Source organism: Puma concolor, chromosome C1, assembly GCF_028749965.1.
Source record: "Puma concolor isolate L17-30 chromosome C1, mPumCon1.1.hap2, whole genome shotgun sequence".
Taxonomy (NCBI): domain Eukaryota; kingdom Metazoa; phylum Chordata; class Mammalia; order Carnivora; family Felidae; genus Puma; species Puma concolor.
In genome coordinates this window covers 180,058,757-180,083,376 of record NC_141674.1, presented here as the reverse complement: position 1 = coordinate 180,083,376, position 24,620 = coordinate 180,058,757, and the positions used below count along the sequence as shown (strand labels likewise).

Here is a 24,620-nt window from a genome sequence, read left to right as displayed (position 1 = left end):
TCTGTCCTAGCTATTTGTTCCTAAACAGGTGAAAGTAAAAATAACCAAGTGTTCCTAAAGCAATTCTCTTACAAAAAAAAAGAAAGGAAGAAAGAAAGAAAGAAAGAAAGAAAGAAAGAAAGAAAGAAAAGAAAAAAGAAAAAGAAAAAAAAAGTTAAGTGCATTAGCACAATTTCTGCCGGCACTTTTAACAGAGATCTAGGTAGTTCTGATACAGATGGTCTAAGGACTACACTCTGAGCAGCCCTGGTGTGTAGACAAACCCTCTCTCACTTAATCAACACATGGATCAAGCAGTGATTCCCAGGAAGTGGATTCAGTGCCAGGCGGACTGCCTGAGAAGGCAGAATCGTAGTCTCCACCCCCAGAGTTACTGGGGCCCAGAAACCTGCTGATAATTCGTATATTTACAAGTTTTCTGGGAAAGTCTAACATACAGCCAATGGTGAGAGGAAAGGGGCTATATTTTACTTCAACACATCCGTGGGTGGTCCTTGTTCCACAATTTACTAGCTCTCTGACCTTATAATTGCTCCATCATTGATCTATAAAATAGCTGTTGCAAAGATTAAATAAAGCAATGCATGTTAAGAACCCAGCATGTAGTAAGCTGATTATTATTGTTATCATTATATGCCCAGCTCTAAGTAAGATATACAGAAGTAAAATGTGTGCTTCACCACTTCAAGAAGCATATAACCTATTTAGAAAAATGATGTAAATATTAATAGAAATTTAAAATACGAGTTTATATTCTAAAGCAGTGACATATTTACACACATGTAAAACGTAGTCTGAGTAACAAAGTAGATTGTAAAATACAGAGGATTATAATATAAGAACATAGGAAAAGTCATATGAAGTTTGCTTAAATAAATAAATAAATAAATAAATAAATAAATAAATAAAATGTCCAATACTGGGGTGCCTGGGTGGCTCAGCTGGTTGAGCGTCCAACTCTTGATTTCGGCTCAGGTCATGATCTCATGATTCTTGGGATCAAGCTGCTATTGGGACACTGCATTGATAGCATGGAGCTTGCTTGGGACTGTCTCTCTCCCTCCCTCTCTGTCCTTCCCTAGCTCACACACACGTGCTTTCTCTCTGTCTCTCAAAAGTAAATAAATAAACTTTAAAAAAAATAACAAAATGTATAATTCTGCTAATTCAGGCAACCTAATTCTCACCAATTCACCATTTTTAATGCATATTGTAGAAAAATATTAAAATCATGAGTGCTAATCAACTTCTACTTATTACTTAAAACAAGAATTAGAAAATGTATATATCTGGGAAAGGAGTCCATGGAGTAGGCATCAAGGAGCCCACGGAAACTCTGAAATTTCATGCAAAACGTTGTTTTATGTGAGTATGAATATTTCTGAGGAGAGAGCAGTACCTTTCATTTGATTCTCAAAGGGTTTTCTGCTCCCTTCCGAAACGTTAAGGACCATCAAAGAGTCCTGTTTTAGTTCTCATCATGTGCATCCTTATGTATGCTGAAAAAATATAACTCCTGACTGCATTCCAAATAATCTCCTTGCTTACTTTCGTGTACATGTCCTTTGAATCATTTTCTTCACGCTCTCACCATTCAAATATCCTGAGAATAGAAGTCACACGGTAAGATCTCATTTGAGGAAATTGTAAAGCAGACTTTCATGGCTACCTCAACCTATTCAAATCCTACAGGCATCAGCATGGAAGTTTATGTACCTGTTTTAAAAGTTCCAGCGGCCAAGATTTACTGATGATTATATTCCCTTATTATTATTATTTTTTATCCATTTCTCAATCTTTTGAATTATTTTCAATTAGTCCTGTGCTTCTTTTCATCTCAGATAGAAAAGTGAAGGAACTTCCCTGGAAGGATACAATTCACTTTTGCCAACTTGTATGTTGCCGACCCAGCACTTAACATTATTGATGTTACAGGTTTTTGATTGAGGTAAATTGGTGTATAACATCATATAAGGTTCCGGTGTGCAACATTATAATTCGATATTTGTATGCACTTCAAAGCGATCACCATCCTAAGCCTAGTTACTATCCATCAGCATACAATTAAGCCCCTTCACCCATTTTTATTTCTCTTCTCCTACAGGTGTGTGTGCAACATCGACTGCTCTCAAACCAACTTCAATCCCCTCTGTGCTTCTGATGGGAAATCTTATGATAATGCATGTCAAATCAAAGAAGCATCATGTCAGAAACAGGAGAAAATTGAAGTCATGTCGTTGGGTCGATGTCAAGGTAATGTTCGTACCAAAATTCATTTCAAAGCATGTTTTTAGCCTTCGTGTAGAAGTGAAGAGTGAAGATAACTCCTTATTAGGCAAGCTATTTCATTTCCGAAAAACAGTTCTGATTTATAATGGATAGCAGAGTCTACTGTAGCATTTTGGTGATTATAGGAGTCTCAGGGTCTGTCAGCAACAGTCCGTATCTTTCTTCTATATAATGGGACTGTGTCTTCATAATGCCGTAAACACAGAAGCCTGTATTCAGCAGACATTCTCGTTGCAGAGGGAAAAAAGAGCCAAAGTCATTTGTAGCAAAGAGGCTGAGGATTTATTAGCAAGCCTTGAAATTAAAAACAAATGGCACCATTTTTATGTGTTGATTTCAATAGAAGTGTTTCAAGTACATTTTTTTAAAGCACAATGTACTAGAAAGTTTTATTTTGTTTCTTATTCAGAAACAAACGTTTCCTGGCTTTTTGACTTGTTATTCTTTCATCCACCTTATCTCAGTTGTAATTGTGAACCTACTCTGCCCCAAACTTCAGAAAGCTGATATCATTCCACTATTCACTCTCAAGCAAACTGACATAAATCTGTCTTTGTGTACAGGTTGCTTAGAACTATAGTGGTAAAAGTTCCTTAATTGTCAGGAAGGTACTATCGGAGGAGTAATGTAAATTTGACATTAGATGTTTAGGATGCATTTGATCAATCTTTTAATTGTTAATTTTTTTTAACGCAGATAACACAACTACAACTACTAAATCTGAAGATGGGCATTATGCAAGAACAGATTATGCAGGTACTTATAATGTTTTCTACTACAGAATATGAGCGCTTCTTTAAGAGAGTTCTGAAAGAATCATTTTTACCGTTGAACCTTAGTTGAATCTTCCAAGACTCTGACATGTGCTGATCTTCTCTCGCTTAGTTCAAACCTTCAATAGGCAATAGTGAATTTTTGTTGAAGCAAATAAAATACTTTTTTTTTTTTGCCAGAGTTAAAGCAATTGTCAAAATGTCAGCAAGATATAACTAACTTGTTTTGACAGTGCAAACGGTACAAATGACAAAACATTTATCAAATTAATGGGCGTCAATGGAAATTAATGCAGTTTTTGGCAGCATATCGTGATGAATGCAAACGTTCTTGCTTGAATTTTCATTAAAGTCAACAAGAAAAAGCTTTGCTAGTCTCTAAAAACACTAGAAAGGACAGCTATAGATAATAATACAGCCGATCTCTCTTTCATGCAAAGTTAAAAAGGTAGGTGTAAACTATTTTCAAAATAATAAAGTTCTTTAAAACTACAATGTAGCTTCTGACGTCTGCAGAATTATCAAGCATTTATATAAAAACATACATTTTATTAGCAATTATAGAATTCTATTTTGAGAACTATTTCTATCTAATGTAATGTTTCTAGAGTGAGAGATAGTTGACGGGCACGCAAATAGCAGATCATAAAATTTTATAAAATTTTGGATTGAAATATAAAAATAAATTATTGATGATGATAACGATATGTAGAGGTTTTTTTTTAATTTTTTAAAGAGTTTTTCATTTAACTATCAAACAGTAGTGACTAAATTTAGTCAATCGAAAGTGCTTCTATCTGTATTATCATTCATTTTTTTCAGTTATTGCATTTTCTTTAACAGTATTTATGAAGTTATATTCATATACAAAATTAATCTCAATGAAACTGAAGAAAGGTAATCAGATATTGTATTATGGATACCTCATACCTCTCCGGATTTGGAAGTAACAAAATGATTTTTTTTTTAATTTTTCATTTTTATTTTAATGATTTTCAACATGTAAAACCTTTTATGTGCTAGAAGCCCAGAGTCGGCATGAACAATAATACATGGAAAAACATTAGTTCTACTATTGTATAGGTGTTCCCAAATGTCCAGCTAAGATATTAGCAGGTATTCCTTAAAAAAAAGTTGTCTGTGGTCAATAAGTTTGGGAAGAGCCTAGGCAAACAAATGACTTTCTTACCCAGAGCACCTCAGAGCTCTTTATGTGCACTGTAAAATTTTTAAGGGATATTAATCTTTTATTAATTAGTTAATTTATTTAATTTTTGTTCCAATACATACACAATGCACACAAATGTAGGCTGGATAGTATAATGAACCGATATGTATTCATCACTCAAATGTAGTAACCTGGTCCCATCCCAAACTCCATCCCGTTTCAGCATTTTCAAAATATGTGGAAAGAAATCCCAGAAATTACATCATTTGATTCATAAATACTTTAGCCTGCAACCCTAAAATATCAACACTTTTTAAATAAAACTTCATTATTATCACACCTAAAATGATTATGAATAATCCCTTATAATATATAGCTTTTATCAAACTTATTTGATAAATAACACATGTTTTGGGGGCGCTTTTACAGCACTAATGTTCCCAAGAATGCACTTTGAAATATGCTGATCCACAGGAAAATATTAAAAGTAATAGAAGATAATGAAAAATCGAGGTCTGAAGCTAATAATATACATTTTAAATATTAAATGAAATCAAATTTAAATTCTATATTTTATTCTAAACAATAGCTATATCTTGAAGGTATTATAAGCTGCTACCTGGCATATTTAATTTTACTGTAGCCTAAAGTATTTGAAGATTTCATAAAGATTTCACTTTCACATAAAGAGTAACTAACTGTGCTTAAAATACCTTTATACCTGTTTTGCAAACTAATTCGCTTGGGAAAAAAAATCTTCAAAAATTTAATATTATATGAAAATGTTCTCTGTTGAACCATCCATCATTGAACTCATAGGAAAATCAAGCCTCTCCCTGAAACAAAGAACTTTTCAAGTTGATTAGCATCAATATGCATATATATGTGAGTTTCCGAAATTGTACATTAAATATCATAATGGAGTTTACCACTCTCTCATTGTCATTCATATTACATACTTACAATTTGCCCATTTTCAAAGAGTTTGGGAGTTGAAATATTGTTCCAAAAAAAATCATATTTGAATTTGGCTTCAAACAATAATTTCAGTTGGCATTATTTCCTATCTTATCACTTTATTGAACATGAGAAGGAAAGAGAATGTGTTTTTAAATCCATGCAAATGGAAACTATTCAGACCCTCCATGTTGTCCAAGGTCTTCTAGTTTGACATGAGATTTATTTAATAATTTCCGACGAAAAATTTTTAAGATAAAAGTAATGTTTAAAAATACATGTTTGTTGAAATCTACATTTAAGACAGGAACAAAGATAATGTCAATTGAAGCTTGCAGTTTCTAATTAACCATTGATTGCATACTTTAAAACTCCCATGGAATTTAATTTAGATGCTTTTATTTTCATTGGCAATCTTATTAAAATACGATGTATACCCCTTGTTAGACATTATTTAAATAATAGCCATGTCCCTCAATATTTCCAGGTTCCCAACAGTATTTGCATTTTTATGAATTTGGGGATAAAACATTGGGAAAATAAAAGGAACCAAACAGAGACTCAGTATGTCATTGTCCTCTTAATTTCTGTTTCATATTTTCAAAACTCCCCAAGGAGGGAAGATGGGCACTGTGTGACTCACATTCCTAGAAGTTTGCTGTGTGTTCACAAGCTCATTCAATGTCACAGTCACTTCCCCTGTTAGACAAACAGCCATGGATGCTCCCACTGAAGGGAAATACCAGTCTTAACACACTCTCATTTTCTTCTTACATGTCCTCAATACTATATGTGAAAAACCTTTAGCAACACACCGTAGTTTCCCCTTTGAGCCTACCTTAAATACAAGAACACACAGTTCTGATTAAAAAAATGAAAATATAATTTAAAGAGAGCCTAAACCTAAAAATAAATATCTTGTGTCTCATATTTAATATCATTTAAAAGAAAGAGACTGCAGTAAGGACCAGCAAGAGCCGATTTGCAAACAAATAAATGCAAACTAAGAGAGCCATGCCTCCAACAACACTAAGCAGAGGTAGACTACAGTGTGACTGGACTTGTGCAGAGCTGTGAATTCTGAGACCTCACAGGCGTATAGAGGTCTCAGAAATAGAGACCTCTGAAATAGAGATGAGGAAAACAAAGAATTTGCCAGATCATCCCAGCCACCACTGCTTTCTGGTTGTGCTTGACTTGGGTCTCTCTTCTGCCCTCTCTCTTTTAATGAGACTCAAGATGTTAGTGAGTCCTGAATCAAGAGCTTTCGCTCTGTGTTTCAAGGCAGAGTGACAAGACCCCTGTCTGATAAACTAAATGGGCCACTTAGTGTTATTCTTCTTCACCAGTCTAAGACTCGGGCTTCGATTTAGGTCTTTCTATTTACTTGCAGAAAGTCTCCGAGAACAAAAAGCTCCACAGAGCTGGAGCTTTTGAGGGTTTCCATTGTTTGAAAATGTTAATATTAAACTTTCCTTCTGGAAGTTTTTATAAATAGCATATTTTATAAATAGCAAATGTTTTACACCTCTTGAAATCTGCAACATTTTCTTTTTAAAAAATTTTCCCTCATGTCTTGATGAAAAAAAGGAAGCCCAACTATTGTATTTTTCTTCATCTGGCATATATATTTTCTGATTATATTGCTTTTCTATCTGGAAAGTCTGATCATGCCTCAGAAGAACTAGCTACATGATCTTCCAGGGAAAATTTACTTGGTTTTATGTTTGTAAAATATACACATATACATAAAGATGCGCAAAAAGCAAAACAAACCATGAATTTAAACTGTTTTGTCTTTTACCATCTAGAAAATAAAATGAATTTTGTTTCATGACATTTTGTACCAGTTTCCAAAATAATCTGTGGTGGCTTACAATTAAAGCATATTCAATGAGATCGTTAAAAGAGAAAGTGAAAACACAAAGCATAACTGTAGAGGAAAATAAATATATCAGCAACATGGACTATTACAGTTACTGCATTTAGCCCTAAGCTTCCTTGCAACCAGTGTATAAAGAGGAAATGTGATGAATTCGTTCATTCAGCAAATATTTAGAGGCCCTGCTCTCTGCACTCCATGGGGCTTTACAAGGGTGAACACATCATTCTAAGTCTCTGCTAAAATGCAGCCTAGGCTTTCAGTGTCTGATAAAAAATAAATAAATAATCAGGTCAGGAACCAAACAACTAATTTCTCTAATGCTAAGTTCTAAAAGAATATTTGGCATAGATCTTACGAGGCATCACTGGAAAACATAGAATGGATGATATCTTTAACAATGATTTTTATGAAATTTGCCTGTAGGCTTTTCATATGGCTGGGGAGATTTTTTTTTTTTGTAATAATTTCCTATACATTCTAGACCACAGAATTAGAATACGTGTAACTCAATGATAGTCTCTCTGGGGCAGATTAAAAAATCAGTTATGTTTATGTATATTTCCAAATTGGAAAAAATAAATAAATCCCAGAATACTAAGGGAAATGGCTGTTGAGAGAATGTGTTCGGCTTATCTTCCTTGTGTGTCTACAGATTTGACGGGAACTGGATTAACAGAAGAGTCAGAAGGCCCAAGTAAAGATAAAGAATATGGTAAATTATAATGTGTATATGGGGAAAAGAAATTTCCCCTGCTTGTATTAGCAGTTAATGAAAAAAGTTAACCCTGAGTCATCTCCAGTCTTGGGAGGAAGCCAGGGTCTTCCCAGCTCTGAGTTTAGGTACAGGTATGCATGGAGTCTATTCGTCTTCTTATTGTGCATTACACTGTGGCCTTTCACCGTTTCTTGTAACATTTAGAGAAGATTAATTCTTTTTAGGCAAGTTTCTCTTTAGAAACCTCTCCTTTATCTTTAAGCAATGCTTTAGATATGAAGTTTGGGTCTAATTTAGATACTAAGCTCAGGTCTAAAAGATGAAAGGAAGAAGCCAGAAGTATACATTTAAACCAAATTCCATACATCCTACTATTATTCCATTGACTCATTTGTTCACCCTGAGAGGAAACTGACATCTTGAAAGGGTATCTAGTCTAAGTGAATTGTCATAATAACTTGTTCTCTGTAGAAGCCTTGGCAATTTACAAAGGCTTTTCACGTATATTGTCTCCTTCAGTCTCGATGACAGAAATGTGAGGGAGATATTATATGCATTTGACAGGTGAGAAATGGAGGTTCAGGGAGATTAACTAAAAAGGGTATGCGATAGAGCTAAGGTTCAAACCATCATCACTAATTCCAGAATCCAGCAAAGCGTGAATAGTATGGGACCAGAGGAGACGTGTCACTACTTAACATTCTTAGAGACTTTGGGATCCCCCTCTGCACCTTAGAGGTTAACTCCTTGAGAGTTCCAGACTCAAAAATGTTTTGCCATGATACCTACATTGCTGTGAAATGCTCCAAAGAGTTCCTCCTCTCTTTGAATCTGTCTCTATCTCATAAACATCCTACAAGCTCTGTCTTCTTTGATTTTTAAATTTTACTCTTCTGTTTTCTATTTCCTCACATAGACAAGAGAAACCAAAGAGAACAGTTTTTGCTACCCAGTAATCCTACATTAATAGAAAAAGTGTGTGTGATACTTTCTAGGTTTACAGAGATCCATTCCCATTACCTTATTCGCTCTCATGTCAATTCAATAAAACACGGTTACAAATACTAGGGGGAATAAAACTGTGGCTCAGAAAACCTAAGTGGTTGACCCAGAACTGGACACAGTATTTTGACACATTGACCAGCCACCCATGTGAATACAGCACTTGCTTGATTAATCTACTATTTGCCTCGATTCTTCTTCCACTATATGTATATCAACATGAATATCAAGTGGTTACATATCATATTTATAACATGAATTAATTCAGTCATGTGGAAAAAAATCTGCATTTAAAATGGAAGCTTTTTCCGTTTGCTCATGAACACAAAGAGCACTTCACCGGAAAGCATGTTATGTCTAGGCCAATAATTTGATCTGTAGGAAATAAATAAATAGCAGCAAATGCAGGCAGCAGCTTGTAGCACAAATATTGGTATCAACAGTGAAATAAATAAAAACGTTTGCCCAGGCTATTACAGTGCCACCAGACTAGCCTAGAATATTTAAGCTCAGGAAATGAATTAAGATGTCAAGATTTTCTCAAGATTTCTGAGGGAAAGTATCTCAATTCAAGTATTTTCCCCTCTGGGATTTACATTAGACTGCTGCAAAATTCATAAAGCTTTCTATGAACTCTAGCTCACAATTTTTCCTGCTCTCTTGAACTTCTGTGCTTTCATTGTTTTCTCCATAAAATCATGTAGCCAGTCATCTGTAATATTATGTTATGTTCATGGTTATAGATAAACACAGAAATGGTATTTGCAATACAGATGAACGTTTCCTACTGAAGAGTTGCCTTGGGCCCTGGTAGACTCTGGAAAACTTTGTGTTTATGCCCCAGTTCATAAATGCATCCTGCATCATTTATGTGCTCTTCTTCTGATTTGAAATGCTCCTTTCTGAAACAAATTGTTCACTTTGAGGTGTTACTCATGTACCTTTCTCTTCCATAAAGGTGTGGCAGGCAGATTAGTGGTTAAGGCCACTAAAAATCAGGGCCGAGTTTAAACACTGGCCATGCTTTTGATTATTTAACCTGGAGCCAATTAATTGACCTTTCTGAGCCTCAGTTTCCTCATCTGTTGGATGGAGATAATAAGCCTCCTTCCTTAGGGTTAAAGTTTGAATATAAGGGGCACCTGAGTGGCTCAGTCAGTTAAGCATCCCACTGGGACTCTTGATGTTGGCTCAGTGTGTGAGTTCAAGCCCCACAGTGGGCTTTGTGCAAACAGTGTGGGGCCTGCTTGGGATTCTCTCTCTCCCTCTCTTTACCTCTCCCCTACTTGCTCTCTCTCTCAAAAAATAAACTAAAAGAAAATTAAAGTTTGAAATTAAAAAGACATTATGTAACATATTAGCAAGAAACTAGCAAACCAGCTATTTGTTATTATTTTCCTTTTTGTCTGACAATTGAAAATTTATTAATGGACAGTATAACATATTGTATGGGCTGTGGTCCAGCCATATGATATATATTCAGAGTTTTTGTACAAATACTTTCATTTCTGGACTCATACAATTACAAGGGGTTTCTTTTTTTTCCTACTCAAGTCGTACAATAATTTGTCGCAAGAGATTTTGGCAGACTTTTTAATTCATCTGTAAAGAAGTATTTATTGAGCACCTACCATTTGTAAGTCTCCAGCACATTGGTATGTCTAAATTTTCACATGGCTAACTTTTCAGTTTGCCTCCAGGCATAATTCTATGTACAATATAGTTTGATCGCTTTAAAATAATATGATCACCCGATTATTAAAACATGAGATTCAAATAAAAATTCAGTAAAAGGACGTAAGGCTTGACAGAATTGCAAGATCGTGATATCGCTTACATTTCTTTTCTTCCTGACCTTTAAAGTTAGTCGTTTGTATCCCAGGGTGTTTGTATGAAAGAACTGCACATTCATTCTTTAAAAGAAGCCTGTGTAATGGGTGACCATAGTGATGGGAAAGTATCAAGCAGAAATAACAGGAATGTCATATATAAGAAGTTATGCCCGTTATGCAAAACATTCTTTCTACTGAGAAAAGTTAGTGTTTGTACATCATCAACCAGCAGACACACAGATACACACACACCTTAAAGAGTCAGAGCATCGAGGTCAGAACAAATGCGTGCAACAAAAGCTAAGCATCAAAGGAAAAGAGTTGCATTTCCTTGCTGATTAGCTTTTGTTGCTTTGTTTAACACAGGAGGCAAAGAGGAAAGGCTGGTTGAACATGAACATCTAGATACCACGAGTGAAAGTGACACAGTTCTCCACCTTAATTTACCCTTTTACCTCAAGCCTGTTATTTCCATTCCTAGGAAAAGTGGCATAAATATGGGTAGAATGTGAGAAACCGAAAGAAGACGAGGATATGTCCAAATGCTCTGCATAATTTCAAGACACGCTGTTTTCCATAAAACTAATAAATAGAATTCAAGCAGTTTCAAAAAAAACCCCCAAAATATCCAGACCACTTTGATTGCTGCTTTTGTTAATGAGTCTGATATGCTTCACATATATGAACCCACATTATCAAGCACATTGAAAATTCAGTTCTCACATCTTGATGATTTGAGATTGTGTACACATATAATCAACTAAAAATGTTTTTAAATATCTTTGAAGCTAAAATCCCTCGGAAATATTGTGTTTCTAAACACTGTTCCTTGTTTCATGGGTCATAGCTTGTTCCCTTTAAGCTGTTCATTTGGAAATTGCTCAGACTTTTGGTTTGAACTCAAATGTAATTAAGAGAAATCTAACTTGTGAGCCAAACTCCAGGCATAACAATGTATGAAAATCAGTGATAAGGCTGGAGGGAAGTGGGGTGGTCCAATAACATGAAAATACTAATGAGGACCAGGGAGGTTAGCACCCACACCCACCTCTGAGTCCTGAAACACGGGAAAAGAGGGTAGAGAAAATGGCCACCTTGTGAGAAGACTAAAGGCGTGTGGTATTCTAGGAGAAACCTAGTACTTCAGGATGCAAGAAGGGAGATGAGAATTTCAGTGAAACTTCTGAAGATGTGCGGTGAGGAATTTGCTGATTATGGAGCACAGATTCTGGTGAGCTTTGGGAAGTGGATGGAAACTGGGGACAAAAAGATAGGCTTAGTCAAAGATGGAGAACCAAAACCAGCAGCACATTGTGGACATGGTGATTCAGTGGAGGTGGGCAACTGGGGCAGGACAGGGCAGGAATCGGATATTGACTAAATTCGGTATAAAAGCTCTTGGACCTGTAGACTTAGAAATCTAAATTTTCAACACACCAGGAATAAGCTGTTGTTCAGCAGGGAACTCAAATTAATCAGATTCAATGTCTGTGTGTTGATTTGCAATGAGAAAGCATTACCGGGAGGACTCGGGTCCCCTGACCAATGCGTTCTCTTCTTAGACTTGAATTCTCTGAGAAGCCCAGCCGGATGAGGTCACTTAGTGAGCTTGAATAAAGGATATATTCTTCAGATATTTAAGGTAACAAGCTAAGATACAAATGTCTACACTCTTAATTAGATACCTACCACTACCCTCAGATCGAGATAGGGAAGTGCCTTTGGCCAGGACATCCTCTCCCATGGTCAGAGCTTACCTAACACTGTTGACCTGTGTTATTCTCCTTTGTCTGAGTTGCCATTTCTGACTAATTCTTGTCCAATCTACCTCTTTTCCTAGATATAATACATTTAGTCAGGGTGACATTGAGGCCTGTTCTCCCTGAAGCATTTCATGACTTTAAGGCATTCTGGTGCTCTGGTAAAGTACAGAGCAATCTTGTTATCCCTACTTTTGAATCCCTCTGGGATCTCACTCAATAACCCTAGAAATGACAATATTAGTACAGAATGTCAGCATTAGCCATATTGGATTGGTAGGTCCTCCTTCACCGTGAAACCTGTAAGAGTTTTTACACAACATTAATTTCCATGGCCATTCTTTAACACGTAATCCAAAGACATCCGACCAATAACAAAGAAGAATGAATAAATCTTAGAAAGCAAGTTTAATTTTTTTGGTATTTACTAAGATTTTTATTCTTAGCATGTATGCTAACAAATACCCTTTATGGTGATAATGTTAATGTTTAGTTTCATAAAACAATGAATTTATTAATTATCCCACACAGAATGAGATGGAGAGTTCTCCAAAGAGTTGTGAACGCATTACCAATGTTTGATAGTGTTACATAATAATGCCTAAAAAATATATACCAGGCCATTAAAAAAACCCACTATTTTTCCACTTTCTCTTACATTTTCTGAGATTCAAAGCTGTGTGTGCTATCCAGAAAACTCCCTCTCGAGAGTATTTCATTAAAAAATTTCATTTAGGGGCGCCTGGGTGGCGCAGTCGGTTAAGCGTCCGACTTCATCCAGGTCACGATCTCGCGGTCCGTGGGTTCGAGCCCCGCGTCGGGCTCTGGGCTGATGGCTCAGAGCCTGGAGCCTGTTTCCGATTCTGTGTCTCCCTCTCTCTCTGCCCCTCCCCCGTTCATGCTCTGTCTCTCTCTGTCCCAAAAATAAATAAAAAAACGTTGAAAAAAAAAATTAAAAAAAAAAATTTCATTTAATACTGGAAATAAAGGTCTAACAAAAAAAACGTTAATAAATTTTTTAAAATCACTCAGAAAATGAAGCTTAAAAACAAGCGCTATTTGTCCTCCAGAAATTAAGTATTCCAGAAAGGGCATGTTATTAGTCTACAGAGTGTAAACCAACAAGCAATTAGTGCTTTGTCAGGCAGTACACATCCAAATCCACTTCTGCAGATTGACTGTTCACGTACAGTCACAATTATTTTACAAATCTTGCACCACTGGCTTTTTTCCTCTTTATTTTTCTGTTATTTAAAGAACCCCAAGGAAGTTGGGGGTTTCCAGTTGCTTGAAATAATCTCTGAGCGAATCCCCCTCCTGTCCCCACATCCCTGGCTACTCACCCCTCCTCACAGTTGGCACATATACCTCTGTTCTCAGATTCTGGTTTTTAATGAAATGTAGCTGCGGGAGCGTGAGGAAGAACTTAACAGGTAGGCCAGGGAAGCTTATCTCTGTGGTAGTTTTAAGAGTATTCACATTGTCTTCTACAATTCGAACAATCAATAGGAAGCATAATATCCCATCAGCAACGATAAGCAACCATTAACTCTCAGTCTTCTCAGTAGATTATCAGGCCTGTATTCTAGCTTTCAAGCTGGCTGCATTCTGCAACTTAGCATGTTTCTTAGCTGTTTACTTTGACCATGAATCGGTATATGCTTAGGAAATAGAGCTAATTATAATGTTACCCTAAGAAAACTGTTGCCATCTTCATTGTCATCATTATCATTATCATCATCATCAGGAAAATAATACCACTGTAATAAGATAACTTAGTTTATTCCAAAATCAGTTAGAAAGTATGTTATCTATTGTTTTGAATTTTCTGCAAAACTATTCTCCAATGATACGTGCAGTCATATTTATTTCTTAATTCCATTTGAATTTCAGAGCCCATGACTTACAAATAGCATTTTGTAGAAGAAAGAGGGGAATAGGACTGCAAAAACTTTTGCTTCTTTTTTTCTCTAGTCTAAGCTAACTTGAAACTTAAATAGGTATTTAACTTCTCAGAACCTAAGTTTTCCCATGAGTAAAATTTGGTAATAATATTAGATTATATTTTTTTACAAGATTTATGATGTAACCAAGTACATAGCTTTAGTGCAGAAATCATGAATTTGAGGGAAAGTTGTTGACCATGACCTTATGACCGAGGTTTTCAAATAGGGTGACATATGACAATGTCTAGGGACATTTTTGATTGTCTGGAAGAGAGTGGATACTACTTGCATCTAATGGTTGGAGGTCAGGGATGCTGTTAAACATCCTGTGATGTACAGGACAGGGCTCCACAACAAAGAATTACCTAACCAAAATGCCGATAATGCCAAGGTTTGTAAATCCTGCTTTATGGTGTTAGAAATTATGGTAAAGCATGTATGACATTGGTTCTACAAATTAAGTGACCTATGAAATCCAGAGCTGGGTTTCCTGAGCATTTTCAATTCTCCTGTGCCACAAAAGGAGATACAATCCCAGAAACGAGGATCATTGGCTTGGTCCAAACTTTTTATCTCACTGCTTCACACACACGTGTTCTTTTTCTAAAATGATGGTTGTCCCATTAACGGAAATGTGTTTTAAGGTTTCACAAATAAGAGAGAAGATCTGTTTCTGAAAAGGCTTATCAGAATAATAAAAATTCATCTGTCTAAAAAAGAAGTTATATTCTTAGCTATTGTAAGTAATTGAAGAAAGTCCCAGTCATAATTGGACTCCTTATCTTACTATCCTGAAGTAGTATTTTAATAACCTGGGTCCCTGCCTTGCTTCTGTTCAAAGTTGTCATCTTTTAGTTCACATTAGCTGCTCCTTACAAATTTTGACCAAATTGCAGACCTGTTTGAAAGATCTTTAATGATATTCTTTGAGAAGTCAAAAGCAACCATTTCTTTATATTATCAGGCACTTTTACAGTATAAATCTTTGTAAACCTTGCTTCGTAAGAATCTATTTAAAATCAACTGGCTAAATTCATTTGAAGCGTCCAACAGCAATGCTTCAGACTAAAATTGTGTTGTTCATGGAACAAAATGCTTGATATCTATAACATTAGATCTCAGGGATTCATGAAAAACCTTCATAAGTGAAACAGAAGGGGAAGCTGAAGATGTCTCTTAAATGCAACTTAGCGGTCAACTAGACTGTGCCACACTCCTCAGGGAAGGACGCTAACGGACAATACTGTTCAGAAGCTCCCAGGCGTAGACCCTCCTTGGAACAGGGAATAAACCTTGCTGCCTCGGTTTGCTGTCGTAAAATAAAGTTATTGGTTTTGTAACAAGGACAATGAGGATATTTGTTTAAAAAGACAACTTAAAAAATAGCAGAGACAACGGGAAATGATAAATGAGCAAGTCTTTGCTACAGTAATTACTTTAGTATTGAAACAAATGAATAACTTTCACAGCAATGCTATTTTCTGTCTCAGATTATACTACTACCAATTCGTATAGTACGTGTACCGTTGACCTTTATACTGGAACAAAAAAGTACCTAAGAAAGAGGTGTTGGTAAATAAATTGTCTGAGAGATCTGTGTTAATGTTTTGAAAAATTTATGATATTCTTTTTGGAAACAGACTATCTCTGAAAGGTGGGACAATTTTTTTTTTTTTCCATCTACACTAGCTTCATGCCAAAAGTGAATCATTGAAAGAAAAAAATGAAGTAAATCTTTCTGGCATAGATAAATGAAATAACATACAAGTAGCCATTTATTGAAATCCATTTATTGAAAGTTATTCTCTATATAGCTTGTTAATTCCCTACTGAGATGTTTTGATTTTGTGGAAAACACACTGGACAGGTTATCAAAAGACCTACATTCTAAACCCAGCTGCTCAATTTACAAATGTTACATAATCTGGGGAAGTCTCCTGTCTTCTCTGAGAATCTTTAAAATGAAAATGATATGTTTTCTACATTTTTCACATGTTTTAGAAATGACAGCCCTTTGTGAGATGTGACTCACTATGCAGTTACTGGGAATTATTGTTGGCACAAATTTAGGATAGGAAAACCTATTCTAACATGTTTTCCATATTGTCATCAAAGTTGTGATTATTTTTCAGGTTGAAATAATTATTTAATGTGGATAGCATAATTTGATCTAATTTTTAAAAAATTCAAACTGAAGAGTTTTAGGTTCTAAGTTTCCATTTTTTCTATTCCTGCATATGAATATATTAATTGGGTTATATAAAAAAATAAACGACAAGGCTGTTTGACTCAGTCTTCTTTTGCCTATATCTAAAGCTTTGAATGTATGCCCCAGGTAGTTCTGTTCCCTGCTGGTTGGCTTATGCCTTGTTCAGACTCCCTTTTCCAAAAGCTCCAAAGCCATTTGGAGCAGCCATTCATATTGTTACAATGTTTTTTCCCCTCAATGTGTTCTCAAGGAATGGAAGAGTTCATTTCCGCAGCATGTGTAGAATGCTTCAGAACTCGAGTAAAAATTGTATTATTCTAAGGTAATGTTATTTAGCCCTGTTAAGAGAACTCTATTACAGAACTTGACTGTAGCAGTATACCAATTAAAATTATGAGTTAGAAATGTGAGGAGCCTATTTCAGATAAGACACACTCCATCATTCCCACATTTTGTTATGAGTTTACTTACTGAGAATTTCATCAGTAAATCCATAAATATTTCCAGTAAGGCAAAGGAGGGATTTTAAATTGTAACTCTTGTCCTCTCTCTTCCTGGGTAAACAGAAAATAAAGAAACAATCTAGTCCTTGTGTTCATGAAGATTAAATTTTCACCCCTTCCCCTCATATAAATAAGTCTGTATTCTGTATTTAAATTTCTTTGAAGATATAGATGGTCTGCTTTCATAATCACCTAAATGTATTAGCTAATAAGTCTCAGTATAAAAAAGAAAATTCTTTCTTTGAATAAACAAGTTTTCCCCCTCATTGGGACTCGAGTTCCATGGTTGCCCTTTATTCCTTGAAAAGAAAAAGAAAAAAAAATCTGTAGTTTACCTCCTTAATTTATATTTGCCATTACCTTACCATGATATTTTTAGTAGATGGGCTACCCAAGGTTTAGCCGTGTAGACCTACAAACTATTATTAGACTTTGTATTTAATTTTGAGCCTTGAAATAGCATAGTTCATTCACTGCTCTATGTGACATTTTAAAAACCTGAGCAAACAGTATTATTCTTGGGAAAGAAAAGCTCTTTCTCACTAGGTTCAGGATTTGGAAACAATATTGAATTGATTTGAATCAGAAAATTGTCTCTGGAAACCTGAAGTGAATACAAACGTTAGGAAGATGATCTCACCTCTTACTTCCTGCCTTGGCCCTGCGCCGTTTCTTTTGAGTGGTTCTTAATATTCGTTCAAACACGTATGTGATCAGATCATCCCAGAGCCACAGTTCGCTTTCATTTTTGTCTGAGCCTAGGCTTACTGGGCTCCATGCTTCACATCTGCACGAGACTTCTCTGCCCTGGGATGGAACCCTGTTAATAAGAAGCTTGTTACAATTATCCTACCAGGGACTATCATCTCAGACGCCAAGACCCACTTGTGTATTTTACTACCGTTCCTTCACCCCCCAAAAAAGAAATTGGTGCTTTTAGGTGAACAAAACTCTCCTGCCTTCCCCTTCAGGCAGAATTCTTACATTCCTTGGGGTGACAAAAGTGTGTATCCCTTTCTGCCCCTAGGAGGAAAAAAAAAAAAAGACTAAGACGCGTCATTAATCATGCAAACTGTCTACTGCAACAGTGCCAAGAAAATGATCATTCCCATACCAACCATCAATATTCCTGACACCTGTCTAAAAACACGGGTCATGCATATCCATCTGCCTTTAAAGAAGTGTCAATGTGCAAACATCCCTTCACTATTTTTAGGGTCATGTTAAAATTATTCATCACCTACCTGTCAGTTCATCCAATTTGTCATATTATCCTGATCTGCCGATGTCTATTACTGGCCATGTGCATTGTGTTTTTAGAGCATTAAGGGATAGGATGTTTTCGAAACGGTCAAATATATAAGAGGCAGTGTTATCTTGCTGCAGGCCAGAGTTCTTAACAAGAAATTACTGTGCTCAGTGTCCCCCCTCCCCACGCTCAGTGGTAAATGCAGATATTTGGGATTGCTGTGACTACTTCAAGTTCTACTAGCATCTAGTTTCTGGTAAATGAATTCTGGTTTCTAATGGCTCTCGTTTGTATTTCTGTCTTGGAAAATGATTCCAATGGGTTAAAAACACCCCTTACAAATGAAACAAACCTTTTAAAATTAAATGGCTGAAGAAAAGTTCTTCTGAGAAAACCGTCCACATTCACATGCCTCGAAATATCATGTTCTATGAAAAATTCAAAATTACATTAAAATTTTAGTAGGAAAATATGATTCAGCATCAGAAACTTAAACAATATAATGGTATACCGCATCTGTTATTCTTAATATAAAAGTCATAATCCCTAAAATGGGTGAGTCCAGTTTTTCACTGATCTTAAATCATTTTAGCCTTCTTATTTTATTTTATTTTTTTTTTAACGTTTTATTTATATTTTTGGGACAGAGAGAGACAGAGCATGAATGGGGGAGGGTCAGAGAGAGAGGGAGACACAGATTCCGAAACAGGCTCCAGGCTCTGAGCTGTCAGCACAGAGCCCGACGCGGGGCTCGAACTCACGGACCGTGAGATCGTGACCTGAGCTGAAGCCGGTGCTCAACCGACTGAGCCACCCCGGCGTCCCTGTAACATACTTTTAAAACTAGTGTTAACTCTGTCTCTACCCTCTTCACCCTTTCCCCCCTTTTACCTGTTTCCATTATCTCCTGTGAAATGGGTTACAGTATCTTTGAATAACAGAGGCATTTCCCCCCACGTGGGGAAATCTCAGGATTGAGATGTAATGCCCCTTGGATCTCATCATTGCTGCACAGTGGTCCCCAGGGAGACCTGTGTTAGCTCCTCCATGTGGTCATAACCTTCTGAGCCTTGGTGTCCTTATGCGTAAATCACAGGCCTTGAATACGTGATCTCGATGTCCTCAGGTAGCAGTGTCATCTATTAACCTAAAAGTGATGACATACAAAGCCACAGACTGAAGTGGTCAGCCCTTGCTAAACAGTGACTTTCCCCTGAATTTGCATAAATCTGTTGAAATCCCGAAAATGATTAGCAAATTCGTCCATTGTCTCTTGACGATTATTCTTGCTATAGTCAACACCACTGCCCCAAGTTCATCAAAATAAATCCCAAGCCTAGAAGAGTGCCATTTTCAGACACTATCAAGTGGCATAAGTTCAACTGTGACACCCTTGAAGTAAAGTGTCCTGGCCCTCAGGTTGGTGGTACCCAAGACTTCAACAAAACAACCTGAGACCCATAAAGTTTGCTCATGTGGAAGATGCAAAGCCTTAGAGAGACTGTGATTAGTGAATTGGATGCAGAATTTTAATTAGTGAACATCTTATGAGGGTTGATCAGTTCCTCACTAATGCTGATAATGTTTTTTTTTTCTTTTTGTTTGTTTGTTTGTTTGTTTGTTTAGGAAATAAGGGATTCAGAGGCAAACTACACCCAAGCCTCTCCCTAACTTTAAGTTCAGAGAGGCATGTTACTCTAACAAGCACTCTTATCCTAAATGATAATTATTCAAATAGCTTTTTTTTAAATTTTTTTAATGTTTATTTATTTTTTTAAATTTTTTTAATGTTTATTTATTTTTTTAATATTTTTTTAATGTTTATTTATTTTTGAGACAGAGAGAGACACAGCATGAGCAGGGAAGGGGCAGAGAGAGAGGGAGACACAGAATGTGAAGCAGGCTCCAGGCTCTGTCAGCACAGAGCCCGACATGGGGCTCGAACTCACGGACCGCAAAGATCATGACCTGAGCTGAAGTCGGCCGCTCAACCAACTGAGCCACGCAGGTGCCCCTCAAATAGCTTTTTCACAGCAAATAGGAGATAAGGTATTCGGAGTGTTGAAGTAGAAACAAAATAATAGAAAACCATATTTGTTTTTATTTACTTTGTGTCATCTATTGTATATAGAACACACTAGTTGTCTCCTTACAACCTGCCTGGGGAGGAGGTATAATGAGTCCTTTCTAGAACTAAGTATAGCTCAGAGATGCCTGTGTAATAGAACAGAGATTCAAGCTGATGGAGTAACTATGACTAGAAATACAAGAGGTCAGGGTGTCACAGAGAAGCTGGGACTTCCATTGGGTTTACCTGGCAGAGAAGAGAAAGGATCTTTATAAACATAGGGAACAGCATTGGTAAAGGCAAAGGTAAAAGCATTTGACGAGCAGGCATTTTTAGAGAATGTGAATAGTTTGGAGTGGCTGAAGCGTGGACTGAGGAAGGGGAACATACGGACTAAAATAGAAATATGGTTTGGAGCATCAAACGAGGCTCTTTTCTCATTTTCAAGGAAAGTAGAAATTTACCCTCTGCTCAATAGGGGTACACTGAGGTATCTTAAATGATGTCATATTTTATTTAAAAAATAAAACAAAACAGGGGCGCCTGAGTGGCTCAGTTGGTTCAGTGTCCGACATGGGCTCAGGCCATGATCTCACGGTCCATGAGTGGGAGCCCCCCGTCGGGCTCTGTGCTTCACAGCTCAGAGCCTGGAACCTGCTTCAGATTCTGTGTCTCCTTCTCTCTCTGCCCCTATCCCACTTGCTCTCTCTCTCTCTGTGTCTCAAAAATAAAAAAAAAATTTTAAAAATTTAAAAATAATAAAACAAAACAGGACAAACAAACAAACACTGGCAACGAAGTGAATAGGTTAGACAGGAAGGACCCTAGGCAAGATGAGGTAGCAGGATACGGTACTAACCAAACAGACGACAATGAAGTTTGAATGTTGTAGATAGTGATGGCAGCAGAGAAGAAGAAACAGACTCTGTGGATTCAGAAGATAAAATCAGCCGCTTTGCTAAGTGACCAGATATGAATGCCAAGGGAAGGGGAGAGTCAATGTGAAGTTGGCTCAGTATGGGGAAGAGGAGAATCTTTAGTCCGTTTTTCCTCCGCTTTGCATGAGGGCATCAACATCGAAATGAGCAGATGAGGCTGAAAAATCTGGAGGGAAGTAGAAATAAAAAGAATCGTGTCGTAATCCTCAAGTAGAAGCTGCGTCTGGGGGGTGCCGGGATCTCAGGTAGAAGGAAAAGCAAAGCTGACCAAGAATGAAACCCTGGCGAGCAGTGGGACCTGCTCCCGTAACAGGGAGCTCTGGAAGCAAATGGAAATGTGGAAACGCTCAATAGCTTCTCCTTTTTTTTCTTTCTTCCTTCCTCCTTCATGTTTCTTCAAACTTTAAAGTCACATAACCATTTCACTTTGAGAGATGCATTTAAAAATGTCCTTCTTGTTGCAGAACTTGTGTTTCTGGACTGTCATGTCTACCCCAGGCTTTTCTGTGCTCTCAGGGATGCCTTGCCTCTCCTCTTCCCCCAGCAGGACCCTTGGCACCATTCAGAAGAAAGCCTCCTTGCCCACCCTATTTGAGGCCCATCTGCACCCTGTGCATTCTTTGTGGCAGTATTATGTTTCATTTTCTTCACAGTGTTAAGTGACAACAGACTTGTATCTACGCTTTTACCTTTCTGTCTTCGTTTGGTACAATATAAACTTCCTGAGGGCAGGGAGTTTCTCTGGTTTCCCCCGCTGTAAATGCCTTGTCTGGCAAAAAAATGCCTGGTGTATAGTAGACATTAAATAATTACTTGTTGAATAAATAAGTCAGACCGACAGTCATCTTTCTAGAAACAAAACCACGTGAATTTTTAAAGGAAGCTCCATATCAAACTAATGTCACTTTTGCTTTGTTCTTAAGACATTTTGACCGTATTCGTATTGTTTCATTTTCGAGGACTTTTAGTGCAAAATGACGGAAACAGAAGGTGCCAAAAGATGTCTATAAATTGTCACCCCCAAAAAGCGTATTCCAGTTTGAGGGTTTAATTTTTTATCTCTACTGGGCATTTAAAAAACATTTTAAGGAAGGACCTGTATAGAAAATATAATTCTCAACATTGCTTTGGAAGTAATAGCAATGACTGTTTACTAAAAGGGGAAGAAAGAGACCTTCATATGCAAATGTATGGCATTTGAAAATGTCATATAGCTACATCTACATATAAATAAGCTGCTCTCTGCATTCCGGGAAGGGAGACTTTGTATAGTATCCGCCAGTTTCCATATCAAAATAAAATAAACTGATAGAGTAGCAATGAGTCAAGATATGGAAGAACACATTTTTACTACCTCTGAATACATTTGTGGTACTTCAGGTCACAGACCACCGGGCCAAATTGAGACCAAAAGGAAATTAAAACCCACAGTACTTGACTAGTAACAGAAATGAACCAGCTAGAAGAAAAGGGACTCACAGATTTAAAAAAAAAAAAAAAAAAAGACATAAAAAGAAGACAACTTCCCATCAAGTATTTGCTTTCTTCTAAACGTTGACACAGAAGTCAAGGGCCTCATGATGTCTTCTACACTTAACCTCTATGCCAGGGATTGTTTTCCGTGTGAAATTTTAAAGGCTGTACTAAAAAAAAACCCAAGACTTCAATTATTACCTCTTTCCTATTTCGTTATTTGTTCCCCTGACTCGGTACAAAATGGTCACTTTGGAAAAAAATCCCTCTGGTAAACCACAGTATGTAAACTACCAGATGGGGATAAATAACTCCTTTAGGTTAAATGAATTATCCTTCCAGGACACCAGGGTACCACTCTATAAAGCACATTTTTTTTTCTGCACTCTTAGGATGCTCTTTCCTTCTGGAAAAGTACATCATCCAATGATGTACCCCATTCGTGGGGACCCGGTACCCAGGTATTATTTTTACAGTAGGTCATTTTTCCTTTCCAAGTTAAGATGATAGAATTCATCACAGGAAAAAAAAAATAATAAATTATTTTATGCAACTTTGACTAGCCATTTTATGGAGTCCATTGGGGGAATTGTTTCCCTACCAAGAAGAGCTACGTGCAATCTGTCAGGTAGTGTCTGCACCACAATTTCATCTTGGGTGTTAAAAAGCATGACAAAGCCTGCCCTCATCCTTGCACAGCATTATTTATGAGGGCGCTGGGGCTAACAGAATAAGCTTCTAAAATGATTACTGAAGGGAAACACTTGAATTCTAGAAAAAGTAAATTAACAGGCTTAAGGTATCAATGGGGAAGAAAAGGGAAAATGTGATAGTCAAAGGAACCTAAGAAATCAGAATGGTCTTCAGATGAGTAATATAATTGCTACCTTTTATTGAATATGGCTGGATGCTTGGCATTTTATTAGTGCTTCTCTTTGAAATGATCCTGCAATGAAAGAATTACTATCACCCTTGTAAAGATAAAGAAATTTAGACCCAGAAAGTTTAAGCAATTTTCCCAAGGTCACCTAGCTGAGAAGCCGAGAAAATGTATAAACTGATACCTCTTTGACCACAAAGCTGGCTGATCTCTTTCCATTACATCAGCCGGCCTGTTGGTATATAGAGTAATAGGGAAAAGGGTAGCTAGATGCATGTTCGCTGCATTTGAACTAGGCAGTCAGTCTCTTGTGGCAGACATTAAGGAAACCAAAAGCAAATCCTTCATGAGGATTAAAAATATCGTTATCAAAGAACATGTTCAGAAAACTAAAAAAGGAAAAAGAAGTAGACAAAATTTTGTTGACTTTTTGCTAAAATGTGCTGACATTTGGAGATATTTATGTTTTTCCGAACATCTGGTGGATATTAGTATGTTTTTATTCACAATCTTCCATTATTAATGATAAAAGGAAGCTGAGTAATTATGATATACTGCCACAATGAATGAACATTATGCATGTTTTTTCCAATGTATTACAGAATCTCACTCCATCAAATATAAAAACATGAAGTTATTTTTAAAATGAGGAATATGGATGTTATCTTTTGTAACAAACTTGTTCCCATCAGAATAGATCATATTGACTCAGCAACTCTTGTATCTGAGAGATAAGAATACATTGCAAGTCTTAAGATTTGTCATTTTAAGTGATTCAAATTACACTATTAATATTGCCTTTAGTTTGAAAAATGACCTAAAAGCATTATATTTTTTGGTCTGGTTTTGCCACGAGATAATTCCACGTCTTTTATAAGACCTCATGGAAAGAGAGATTACTTTATTAGAGATAGAGACACCATGGCTTTGTCTCTTTTGTAGGTTGTCAAAATGAAGTCTGCCTTTACTGACT

At 36.6% G+C, this 24,620-nt stretch overlaps 1 protein-coding gene across 2 annotated transcripts in view; it reads left to right on the top strand.

Annotated features, from left to right (window-relative positions):
• Positions 1-24,620, top strand: part of TMEFF2 (transmembrane protein with EGF like and two follistatin like domains 2) — a 232,658-nt gene that overhangs the window by 181,881 nt on the left and 26,157 nt on the right. Inside the window, exons 6-8 of one of the 2 annotated variants that reach the window (XM_086719175.1) lie at positions 2,105-2,253; positions 2,986-3,045; positions 7,725-7,784. In XM_086719175.1, the coding sequence (XP_086575301.1) occupies positions 2,105-2,253; positions 2,986-3,045; positions 7,725-7,784 (269 nt within the window). The remainder of the gene's footprint in view (positions 1-2,104; positions 2,254-2,985; positions 3,046-7,724; positions 7,785-24,620) is intronic. The other variant, XM_086719176.1, reaches the window with a different exon arrangement.